Genomic DNA, 12573 nt, shown 5'->3' with positions numbered 1-12573 from the left:
ATGTCGATAAATACACGTAAAAAACTTTATATTGATAGATAAATAAATTTAAAAAAAACTAAAGTACAAGGTACCTGTGCTGGCTTATCAGACACAATCATAGGGTAACCATACTAACAATTACAACATGGATAGTATGAATAATAAATTATAAGAAAAAATAAAATAACTAAATAAAAATAGCGTAACTCTTGATCGCTATTGGAGAATCGTGTCCCAGAAGTATACATATATATTATTGCATGTTGAAGTGTGATTATGTGGTTACGAGGGATATTTCAATATTTTATGGTTTTTACTTACTTTCGAAGTCACCTGGGTCCATAACCGCATCTCGAAAAAAATGTTTGACATAATGATTTTTTTAGATACGTTGTATGTGCGTAGTATGATTGAAAAATGTTGGTGACACTTTTATATTCGCATTTTGATACTAATAATGGTTCAAGACCAATCTCCTTTGTTTTGGATTATGTTTTATATAATGGATTATTGTTTGTCTCATTCCATCACCTTTCTCTCATTCCTCCCAGCGCTGAAATTTAATTATTATTTTTAATGATTAACTAATGTTTCAAGATAAGATTTTTTTATGCATAGCACAAAGGATAAGAAATTATTATAAGCAATAATTATTCGCCTGAAATACCCACACATACATATTATGATATTACCCCTGGCAATACCAATCTATATCCTGGGCATGACCAATTACCACTCCTTAGAGACACGTACAGGTATTGCTATGATTATTTTTTTTGAACCAGAGTCTCACTCTCGATTACGTCGCCATAACCTCCTTTATCGTAGAGCGAGCCGCACCAATCTGTTCATGAACTCACCCGTGGAGAGAGCCACGTACTTCCTAAATGTAGTTGATCAAAAGATCGATATGTTATTCATGTCTTACAATGCACTTACAAGGTTTTAGTAGAGTGCACCTAGGCCTTCGTAGAACCTACTGGAACACTTCGGCCATTGCCTAGAGATCAAGCCGGACGGTACAAGAATACAGGCACTGGGTGACCGCTAGAATCTTCGGCGTAACGGGTGGCAACATATTGTAGTCATAATAACTAGAATGTTCACAAACATTCTTAGGTGCAACTTGAATGATATTAAAACTATCGAAACGCCGTAAGTACTGCCCACCTACCTGATCGCTGGATTATCCTCGATGCACTCACGCCTTATATAAGCGACAGCGAGAAGGTACTCAGGGAGTCTACTACTTACATATTTTTAACGAGCTAATCAAAACAACTTAACCATTTCGCGCCGCGATTTCTTAAATAATCCTCGCTGTGTCTGTTGTGATTTATTACTTGTGTGGTATGTAAAATATTGTTAAAATTTATTCACAGCTGTTTTATTCCGGCAATAGAATAAATCTATTATAAAATATTACATAGTTTAATTTCAACACGGAACACATCTTCAAACTTCGCAACACTGCAAATACATTGTATAAACGGTACTATTATAACTACCTAGACCCCAATTAAAATTGTAAAACAAATTGTACAAATTTAATTAAATAAATACAAATTGAAAAAACATGCAGCTTTCTGATTGCAGGTCATCTGCTCTAAATGGTGCACTACGTCGGCTTATTCCGAACCTGTCAAATAATTCAATATGTACTAGTATTTCATTCAAGAATAATTATTCCTTATTACATTTTTTTCACCTGTAAACAGGGGTTACGCAAGATTTTTTCAAATTGTATGGATATTTGTATGAGATTTAACTTCCTCTTTAATATGAAGTTTAATGTGACAGGCCTATAATAATTTATTGTTTAACTTCACAAAACTATTTGTATTTCGTTTTTCAGGGGATGACTTATCAAAGATAAAGACTTTCATCGCAGACGTCAGTGATGCCGAGTCCCTGACTAACATGACCCGTCAGGCCAAGGTGCTGGTGAACTGCTGTGGACCCTATCGCTTCTACGGGGAGCCTTTGGTGAAGGCGTGCATCGAGACCAAGACGCACCATGTGGATGTCAGCGGAGAACCAGCCGTGAGTTATGATAGCTAACCAACATCATGCTGTATCTCCGCAAGGGAAGGCAGAGGATGGACTGCCACACAAATTTGTCTTGGCACACACTCCTTTGCTTCATTCACATTCATACATCGTCTCATCGTACTCTTCTGTTATTCTGACTTTTGTCATGGCTTGACTCAAGTACTTAATAATATTATTTGGATGATTAGTATTGCGCCGTTTTTATGTAAAAGTCAAAACGTCAAGGGCACTGTACTGTGGGCACTTGCTTCAGTTGGTTTTGTTTCATGTATTCTCCTTACACTCCTTTCTTCATTCATCCGCTCTACATGCCCAAATCATCTTATTACCATTAACATTATAGTGTCCCACCCGTAATCTTATTCTTTACGCTCACATTGCCTTGCATTCTTTATGAATCTCCATTGGCCTGCGAAATTCAAACAGTTGTCTCAACTACAAATCTCTATTTTTCAAAATTTCCGTTAATTACCTGTTCCAAAAATAACCTGTTTTCTCAGAGAAGACAGTAAATATTGACCATAAATAATGTGTATTAATGATGAAAATGCTCAAATATGCACTAACAACCGAAAAAGGCCAAAAGCATATCGATGCTGGAAACGATAAAATGCTAAGGTGACATGTACCAGAACGGCGCATTTATCATTTCCGGCAGTTATAGGCGGATTTCACCATCCTATTTATAGCTTATCTGTAAGATAATGTAAATTAATAAATAAAGAATTAAATGCTCGCAATAGGTAGAAAACTTGGCTAACTTATACCATATAAAGCCCCCTATTCATAGGTTCGAGTACTGAATAGTAAACTCGTACTTTATAAATAAATAAAATCGAAAATACATGTTATCCTATGGATAAGTTGTTAGAAAGATGGTGAAAAAAAATATTAATCCGATGTTTAATCATCAGTGTAGAGCAAACACCCCTTTATAAATATAGTTTTAATAATTGTATTATGTAACTGATCCATTTGTTATGTTTTTATTTGAAAATATGTTTACATATTTGTCATTAACGAAAGCTCAATGACTGTTTGAATAGTACATGGAGAGGATGCAACTGGATTATAACGAAGCCGCCCAGAAGGCTGGAGTCTATGTTGTAAGTGCCTGTGGATTTGACAGTATCCCCGCCGACATGGGAGTTGTGTACCTTCAGCAGCAATTTAAAGGTACAGTACCTACATTTTTACTCTGCACACATTTATTATAATTATTGCATAGTTTCAATTTGGAGCTGGTGGGACCATTATGTTAGACTAGTCATTGAGAAACCCTTCAGAAACAAAATATTTCTTTGAATGATATATGCCAGTGTTTCACAATTTTTTTTCCCGTGGCCCATTTATACTTCTCCGGAGCTGATGGGACTATTATATTAAACTAGTGGTTGAAAAACCTTTCAGAAATAAAATATTGCTTAGAAAGATGCATGCCAGTGTTTCACAAACTTTTCTCCCGGCCCGTTTATACTTCTCCAGAGCTGGTGAGACTATTAAATTAGACTAGTGGTTGAAAAACCATTCAGAAACAAAATATCGTTTAGAATGATGCAAGCTATTGTTTCCCAAACTTTTTTCCCCTGGCCCGTTTATACTTATCCGTCGTGGCCCACTCAATTTGTAATCACCTACAGAAAAGCACTGCAGGTGAAAAAAATATTTTTAAAGATCAAACTACAAAATGCTGCCATTTTCAGTTCCGTGATAACTACAAAGTGTGCTGTTGTTTTTATCAATTTGATATTTGAAAGGGCACAGCTTGTAATTTTGGGCGTCTGATTCAATACCACCTTTTCAGGTCAAATAAACTCCGTGGAGTGCTACATCCGCACTGAGATCCCCCCCAAGTTCAGGAGCTTTGGCGACGCAGTCATCCACTACGGAACTTGGGAGTCTCTGGTGTACGGGATCGCCTCCAGATCCGAACTGGGACCTCTTAGGAAGAAACTGTACACTGAGAAGTTACCTAGTTTCAGCCCCAGGCTGGCTTCCAAGTAAGTTCTGTTATTTGACACTGTAGAAAGGCTTGTTACCAATGTGGGATCTCTGTAGTTTACCATCAGGTCCCTGTGATTTACGGTGCTTTCCAATCCGTAAATCCGTGTTCAGTAGATATGGGGAGATGTTGATTAAAACTCAAATAGTTACACAATGATTTCTATTTTATTTGTGAGAACAATTTTTACAAAATACAATATGCTTTTTATGAGGGAGACGGTGGCAAAGAGATAGTGTAACTGGTAGTGACGAAAGCAAAAACTGGAATACTTTTGGCTTCGTCATGATCAACGGTAATTGTGGTGATCGACAGATTACTCCGCGAGCCAGTGTTGCCATTGGCGGGAAATATTAAATTAGTACCACAACACTATCCACTGGGGACCTTCCAGGTATGCGGATGTCGCATATGTGATCCATTGGGGACCTTCCATGTCACATATGTGATCCATAAAGTTTGAAACACTAAAACATATACATTGTATCAAAATTTGACGCATGATGGGATAAATTGCATTGTAAAGGTTAAGTTAATGACTATGTATTGTCATTTGAATGAATAATCCAAAACTACAAAGTGATTGTTTTCTTCTGAAATATGAAAGAAATACTTCATCATTGTGGTTTTCTCGAAACTTAACCGCTTTAGTGCTAATCAATTTTTGCAAAAATAAATCTAAATTGCTATACACATATTGATTAATTTAGAGGAAAAAATAATGGTGTCAAATAAAACACTCTAATTTAGACAAATAAATACATATCAATTTCATTAATTCTTTTTGCATTATTAAGAAAAATGTTTATTGATATGTTAATTAAAAATAAACATAAAATATCAATGTTATTGCATTTTATTTCTTTTTGAAAATAAAAAATCTAAAAAAAATAGCTCCACAATTATAGTTTGCCGCACAAATAGCGTGTAGGCCTTTCCTACAGCGAACACAAATAAGGCAGGATGGCTTTATCCCACTCCCTCTGTTGCTACACACCGCGCACTGGCGTAAGTTACGTCCACTCCTTTTCGATGTGAATTGATCCTCAATAATTTTCGATGTGAATTGGAGCCGGGTCATTTTTTTCTCGGTAGTGTTGGAAACATACAAAATATAAGAGTTGAACAACATAACAATAACTTATTTTATATATTTGTAATAACAATATTTTAGGGTTCTTCGCTCTTCCAAATACACACACAAAATTTTGTCAGATTCGTCCACACCTCCCATGTATTGGTTGTATTCATCAATTATGCTTGGTTTCACCTTTTCGTATTCAAATAATAAATAATAGTTTGAAATAATAGCACGTGACATGGTTATTTTTTTTAAATAAAAAAATGCAAAAAGTTATTTTTAAATGTATAAGAATGCACTCTCGTTACAAATTACGCGCGAGGTTAGCGTACGTCCACTCCCGCGGAGCACCAAAAACACACTGAAACTGCGCCGCAATTTTCGAAACAAACGATCGCAGCGCTTTTGCAACGCGTAGCATTCTAACGGTTAATAATCTCATTTATATATTTTTACAGAGGTATTGTCCACAAGAGCGAAATTGACAATGGCTGGTACCTTCCCTTCCCGGGAGCTGACCCCTCCGTTGTTTACCGTTCCCAGCGCTTTTTCTACGAAAACAAGGACCAGAAGCGGCCCGCGCAGATGAAGGCCTACTTCGGCTTCCCCTCTATCCTTCCGCTGATCTTCCTGTCCCTGGTATCCATCGTCATCGGCATCCTGTCCTACTTCTCCTTCGGAAGGAAGCTCTTGTTGAACCACCCGAAGATCTTTACATTCGGAGCTGTGTCGCACGAGGGACCTCCAGAGATCGCCATGAAGAACACCAAGTTCTGGCTGAACATCTACGGAGAGGGGTGGGACGAAACGGTGAAGGACACAGACGGAAAGAAGCCCAACAAGAGCATTCAAGTCAAGGTACAGTACTCTTCTCACTAATTCACCATCCCAAAAACTCGGCAAGTGTCCCTTAAATATTGATAGCTGCGGATTATAGTGCATACATACAAAATATGCTCAAAATTAAACAAACACCGCTATCAATCTTTCGTAAAATTACCAAGTTTTTATATGCTTTATTTTGTGCTTTCAACTAGTAAAAATAATGGCGGATTTTACTATAATCCGCTGGATAATCGAGCGACGAATTTCTGATAGAGTACTGTAATTATATTTTTGTAATATGTGATTACCGTACATGAATCCAAAATTGCCTGGATCCAGTGAGACGACGGCATCCCCAATTCGGAGTATAATGTGATGCTGAAAGAGATGGTTAAGAGATAGTTCAGGAAGTACCTACTCTTCTGATCTGGTCTCTGAAAACGGTCAGATCCGTTTGAACGATATGGATACATGAAATAATTTGTTCTAGGTCACTGGTTATAATCCAGGGTATGGAGCCACCTGCACCGCACTTCTGTTCGCCGGTATCACCATCCTGAAGGAGGCCAACAAGATGCCAGGAGCGTAAGTATTACATGCAGTGTTTTATAAATATTATAGTTTAATTAATCTAATAATAATTGATTTCTTTACTGGGGATTTTTATGGTTTCCCTCCAGGCACAAGTCATATTTGTGGATGTAGTGTATTTGTAGTAGTCTGGGATCCAATCATTTTGACCCAATCACGAAGATCAATGTTTTTTTTTTTTTTTTTAAAGTCGCAGGCGGTTTACTTACGTTCCCCGCATGCACTTAGACCATAGGCCTATTGTACTATCTCCCATTTTACCTCATTCCCTTGCCAGTAACCCGGTCCCTTTTATGAAGTTCACCAGGGCTGTCATTGGATATGTGGCGATGTCTTCTGGTTCCACACTGTGTCTTCCCAGGTATCTGAGCCTTATTCCCAGCAGAGCGGGACATTGGCACCATAGCTGAATTGGAGTCTCTTCCTCCTCTTCACATTTCCTACAGATGTTGGTGTTTTCCACTCCCAACAGTTGCATGTGTCTCCTGAGATGGCAGTGTCCCGTTAATAGTCCTACCAGTTCCCTCAGTGAGTTTCTGTCCATATCGAGTAGTTGCTTGGTTCGGTTAGGGTCCGGTCCGTTTATGAGTACTTTAGATTGCCTCATTCCGGGTGCCTTCTTCCATTCCTTCCAGTGTTGGGATTTGACCCACCTCTTGATATGTAGTTTGGTGTGGCAAGCTGCTACTCCTACGGCCGGCTCGGATCCCGCAAGTGGTGCTTTCGCCCCTTTCCTTGCTAGTTCGTCAACCCGCTTGTTGCCCTCAATACCTTTATGTCCTGGTACCCAGAGCAGGGTTACTTTATTGATGGTCGCCAGTTCTATAAGGATAGTCCTGCATTCCATCACCAGTCTGGAGTCGCATCGGTTACTTTCCAGTGCCATTAAGGCCGCCTGGCTATCCGAACATATATTTATGTTCTTATTTCTGTACCCGATATTCATATTCTCCTGTGCGCAGGCTAAGATGGCTTTCATCTCAGCTTGAAACACAGTGCAGTGCATTCCTAGAGGTATACTGAGTTCCCTCTTAGATCCCGGTAGACAGACCCCGGCCCCTGTTCCTTCCTCCATCTTGGACCCGTCTGTGAACCAGATTAGTTCCTGTTTGGAGTTTGGACCTGGGACCGTGTCCCATTCCTCCCTTGTGGGGCACGTCACTTTCAACAGCTGTCCGAAGAAGTATTCGGCTTGTTTGCCGTCCTGCTTCATCCCAGCCGTCGGACTAATTACCCTCAGTCTTATCCCTATCTCCGTGTGACTGTTTCTGGGCAACTCTCCTCTCCATTAGCCATTGCAATGTAACCTGTAGGCTGCCGCCATCGCCGCCCCCTCTATTTCTATGTTTAGTGGGGGTAGGTTCAGCAGCACTCCCATGGCTAGTATTGGAGTGGTTCTCATGGCTCCTGTGATGCTTCTGCATGCAAGTCCCTGTATGTGATTGAGTGTGACCATCACTGTTTTCAGTGTTGTTCTCCTCCACCAGACCAGGGCTGCGTGCATGATCCTTGGTTTTACAACGGCTGTGTAAAGCCATTGCATCATTTTAGGTTTCAGACCCCACGTTCTGCCGCAGATTCGCCTAGTTGCCCACATTAGAGCACAGGCCTTACTGCCTACAGTTTCCACCTGGTTTTTCCAGCTCAGTTTGGCATCTATGATGACTCCGAGGTACTTAACCGTGTCAGAGGGTTCTAATTCCTTTCCATAGAAGGTTGGATTGCTCCATCCTTCTAGTTTCCTTTTACGTGTAAAGATTACTAGTTCTGTCTTGTCTGGGTTGACTGACAGTCCTGTTTCTTCACACCATTCTTCCACTGTTGCCAGTGTTGACTGTATAAGGCCTCGGGTTGTGTCTGCATCCCAACACCTTATTATGGTTGCAATGTCATCCGCATACCCTTGCGTATATAGGCCCCTGTTGTTGAGTTTCCGGAAGATCAATGTTTAATCTGGTCACTTTAAAATAAAGGATTCAATCATTTGATCTACGAGCTCCCAGCTCAGTCAGCACCTGTGATGGGTGTGATGAGCAACCATAGATGTATACATTTTTCAGACTGAGTGTCTAGAATCTCATTCTAGCGACAGAAATAGAGATGGTAGATACCTAATTTAGGCTGCCATTGCGGTTCCAGCTTGGAAACCATAACAGTCCATATCAGATTAACCATCTCCATTTCTGTGTCATAAGAACGAGACGTCCGTTCACACAATTTATACATCTATGGTCTACGTCAATATGGTGGCGGTGCATCAATCTACTTCTGTAATTTTTTCTATGTTTAAAAGTATCGATCTTCGCTAGTGGGTTTTGTAAAAAGAACGTGTTGTAAAATCTAGCTGTTCTCGTGCAGAAAGTGCCAAATGTGTAGGACTGTTGGGCACACTTTTGGCGTGTGTCGTGGCGAAGGGACCGATGACATTATTCCTTCTGAGCACTAACCATTGAATACCGGTAGAATAAACATGGCATTCTCTCTGAACTGCTGGGATTCTGAAAAAAGAACAATTTTTTTCTCCTGAAATTGTGGCAATATTTTATCTAAAAGTATGACTAAAATAAAAACAATGTTTTTTTCATTCCAGTGGAGGAGTCTTGCCTCCAGGTGCAGCATTCGCCAAAACATCCCTCATTCAAAACCTGGACAAAAACAACTTCACTTTTGAGGTTGTCAAGACGGCCGATATCAACTAATAAACTAAACACACCTTCAAATATTTTTAATATGTATAATATCGTCAGTGTAAATCCAATACACCGGAAGAACAACAAGTAAAAATTTCCAGGAGGGACAAAAACTATTTAGGGATATATGTATATGCTCTCTTGCGTACTGGGGATGGTTCATTCTCTGTACTTTAACTGGACTTTAACCGAGTACTGGAAGCGCCAAAAAAACCTATGATGGTATTGCAGTATTGAACTTTACATAGACGATATAATATTCCATTTATCTCAAAGAGCTCTGAACACACCAATATATCTTCAACATGAATATTATTATAATACTCAAATAAACAAAAAAGAGTTCAGAACAATATTTTTAAGACATTTGTACAGTGAAACCTCTATCTATCGTTCTTGAAGGGACCTATTGGAAAAAAAATCGATGAATGCGAGAAAACAATGGTTGCAGGAATATAGAAAAATGTCACTTGTGTGAGCTGCACAGTTATCTACAAATAATAAATTATTTAATTTATGCCCGTTGCTGCGTTAAGGTTCCTTAAAAGCAAATTTAAAATGTTCATAGTCATCTACGCCTTTTTGTTTGCGTAATATTTCACGGGTAAAGTTTTCATATCTTAAAACACCTACATGGCTTCAGCGATTTGCCAATGTGTGAGGGGTCACGTATGTCAGTTCCTTCACTGTTGACGCAAAACAAAACGGAAATCCCCTCTTGCGACCCTGTGTCTTTCTAGTTTGTGAAGATTTTCCGTATAGTAAAAAGATTGCATGTGCGCATTACGCCGTGTTTGACGCCGCAACGACATAACGAGAACTAATGACTAATGTCAACATTTTTTAATGTTTCGCTCATTGTTTATGAGTACCGTTAATTGAAACCAAGTATTTTGTTCAGAAAATGGTTTTATATGTTCATATTTGAAAAACAATTGATCAAGCAAAATATTTAGAACAAAAACTGCCTGCTTTAAATGGTGAATGCGGTAAAACGATACATAGAAGAACGATCGATGCGATCTATTTTTGCGAGTATGAAATTAATTCGGGACTGAAAGAAATAAATGACATATGCGGGGAACAATCGATGGAGAATTCACTGTATATATAATAATATATGATGATTGGTTTTGCTGAAAGTAATGATGTTTACAGTGGCTTGCGGTTAATGTATGCCTACCCTAACAAAAAACGAACCGTAAAGCGACTGATTGTTTACATATAAAAACTTCTCCATGCAGTCAGTCACTATGACAGATATTGTAGATTTAACAATATACATATATGGATCAAAAAATATTTTGTATCGTCATTCCTTAGTCTGCCAGCAAAGAAAAGTTTGTCAATTTGTACCTAAATTTAAAGGGTCTGTTTATTATTTTTTTACACCAAATATTTAATTATAATATCTATGAATTAACTTTACTAGTCTTCATGTTATACATTTTTGCTTAATTTTTGTGTCGGTTATCTATTTTTAATTTTTATTTTATGCTATGTATGCGAGTTTAAGGGTAAATGGAAAATATATCGTAGATGGCGCTAATTTAATTATTTTAGGAAAAGACACGTTTGGAAGCTATGCTTCAAAATATTAAGATGAATAATTGTTTGTTTGCGCATGTTACGTACGTAATGTGAATATGAATATGAATAAATGGTTTTGTCAATTTAAAAACTCAATTCTTTCAAGAGAGGCATACAAATACAATAATGGATTGAATCACTGATATAATATTGTGTTTGTACGCCTTTTTGGAGGAATTGAGTTTTTAAACTGACAAAATCATTCATTCATATTCATATTCAATATGTACATGGCAAACAAACAATTCACGTTAATATTGAAATAACTTTTGAAAAGTGTTTTTTCTACTACATAAAATAATTAAATTAGTGCCATTTATGAACGCATAGATCATAAAGTATGTTCTATATAACCTATTGCTTTATGGATTGAGATTGAATTATATATATGAGCTTTTTTAGATTGAAAGCAATTTTTTACATTTAAAGAGCGCTTTTTTTTGCATATAAGACCTTTCACTCTTAGACCCAAAAGAGTCGATAAAATCTGTTACAATGTTCAAGAAAGAATTATTATTACTTATTTCACCCGAAGTAAAGAAAATTTGACCTTCAAAAACACCAGTCACGCCCACAACACACTTCTATCAGTTTTTTCTCTTCGGTGGTGATACATAATAAATATATTCACTTCACGACCTTCCACACTAGTGAACAAATTCATGTATGGAGTATGTATTACAAATTCCTAGATTAAATTAAAGATCTGCTATAAATCGAAAATGCAGATCTGTTTCAATGTTTTCATTTCTAATTAATTATATTTGCTAAATGCCCGTGGGAAACAAAATGGGCGTATATTGCCGTTATAAGCAAAAAGCCAGCTGTAAATTTTCAATAGTCACATTCAGATATATGAGACCATTCATATTTATCAATTTATTATACAGTATGAATGTGAATATTGAACATTTCCAGCAGTCTTTTTGCTTGTGACTGCATTATATTTTTCCTCCAGTGTTATTCCTTAGTCGACAATACTAACTGAATAATAATATTTAAGTAAAACCCAGTAGTGCCTTTAATAGTATTTTGAGTAGTTGAAATCAATTATCTGTATGACCCAATGTGAGGTATTTCACCACCTCTGAGTAAACTGTCGATTAACATAAATCGTCGAGGAATAATCGATATGATACCCGTCAAGCAAAGATCTGTTTTTGCTGCCACGTTAATTCTATGATTAAATTTACTATATTCAACAATTATTTACACAGAGGTTGTGAAATACCCTTTGTGGTTTTAGGGATGATGTTTCGAGGGAAGGTAGTTTTAATATTGTAGTACTCGGCACACACCAGGTGAAAGGTATATTTCTCTTTTGTCCTTTATATGTACTATGTATTTCATGTTATGTACAAGTATGCTTAAAATACACCTAAATTAACAAATTAAATTTTTGTCTTTTCTTTCATATACTGTAAATACATAAATTATACTCTTCGTCACTCTCTTTGGTGCACATTAACTCATTCGCTGCCAGGAGATTTTGTTACCATTAACCTCTGGAAAACCGTTGGTGCACCAGTGACAAGAATTTTTTCCTGCCGATAAATCGTTCATGCGCTGCTGGCATTGGAATTTCACCCTAGCTGGGATTTTTTTATAACCTGTATGCCATGAGAAAGTGCATACATTTTTTTAACAGAATCGCTTGCACTTGAAACACTTATTTTAGATTTAATTTTTGATTCCATTATTGATTGCCCTCAAAAAGGGTCCTGTGTTCCACAGGTTAAATTTACATAATATGATTGGTC

The 12573-nt window shown here is 37.5% G+C and overlaps 1 protein-coding gene across 3 annotated transcripts in view; it reads left to right on the top strand.

The window, feature by feature from the left end:
• The window catches only part of LOC149418127 (saccharopine dehydrogenase-like oxidoreductase), a 31684-nt gene extending 19486 nt beyond the window's left edge, over nt 1–12198 (top strand). For all 3 annotated transcript variants that reach the window (XM_089639659.1, XM_089639662.1, XM_089639660.1), the window contains exons 3-8: nt 1838–2025; nt 3081–3210; nt 3839–4034; nt 5576–5975; nt 6433–6527; nt 9124–12198. In XM_089639659.1, the coding sequence (XP_089495785.1) occupies nt 1838–2025; nt 3081–3210; nt 3839–4034; nt 5576–5975; nt 6433–6527; nt 9124–9232 (1118 nt within the window). In that variant the 3' untranslated portion in view covers nt 9233–12198. The remainder of the gene's footprint in view (nt 1–1837; nt 2026–3080; nt 3211–3838; nt 4035–5575; nt 5976–6432; nt 6528–9123) is intronic.
• The last annotated feature ends 375 nt before the right edge of the window (nt 12199–12573 follow it).

Source organism: Hesperophylax consimilis, chromosome 14, assembly GCF_061612785.1.
Source record: "Hesperophylax consimilis isolate HC1 chromosome 14, BYU_Hcon_1.0, whole genome shotgun sequence".
NCBI lineage: Eukaryota > Metazoa > Arthropoda > Insecta > Trichoptera > Limnephilidae > Hesperophylax > Hesperophylax consimilis.
The sequence above is the reverse complement of the archived record's forward strand: the minus strand, read 5'-3'. Positions and strand labels throughout refer to the sequence as shown.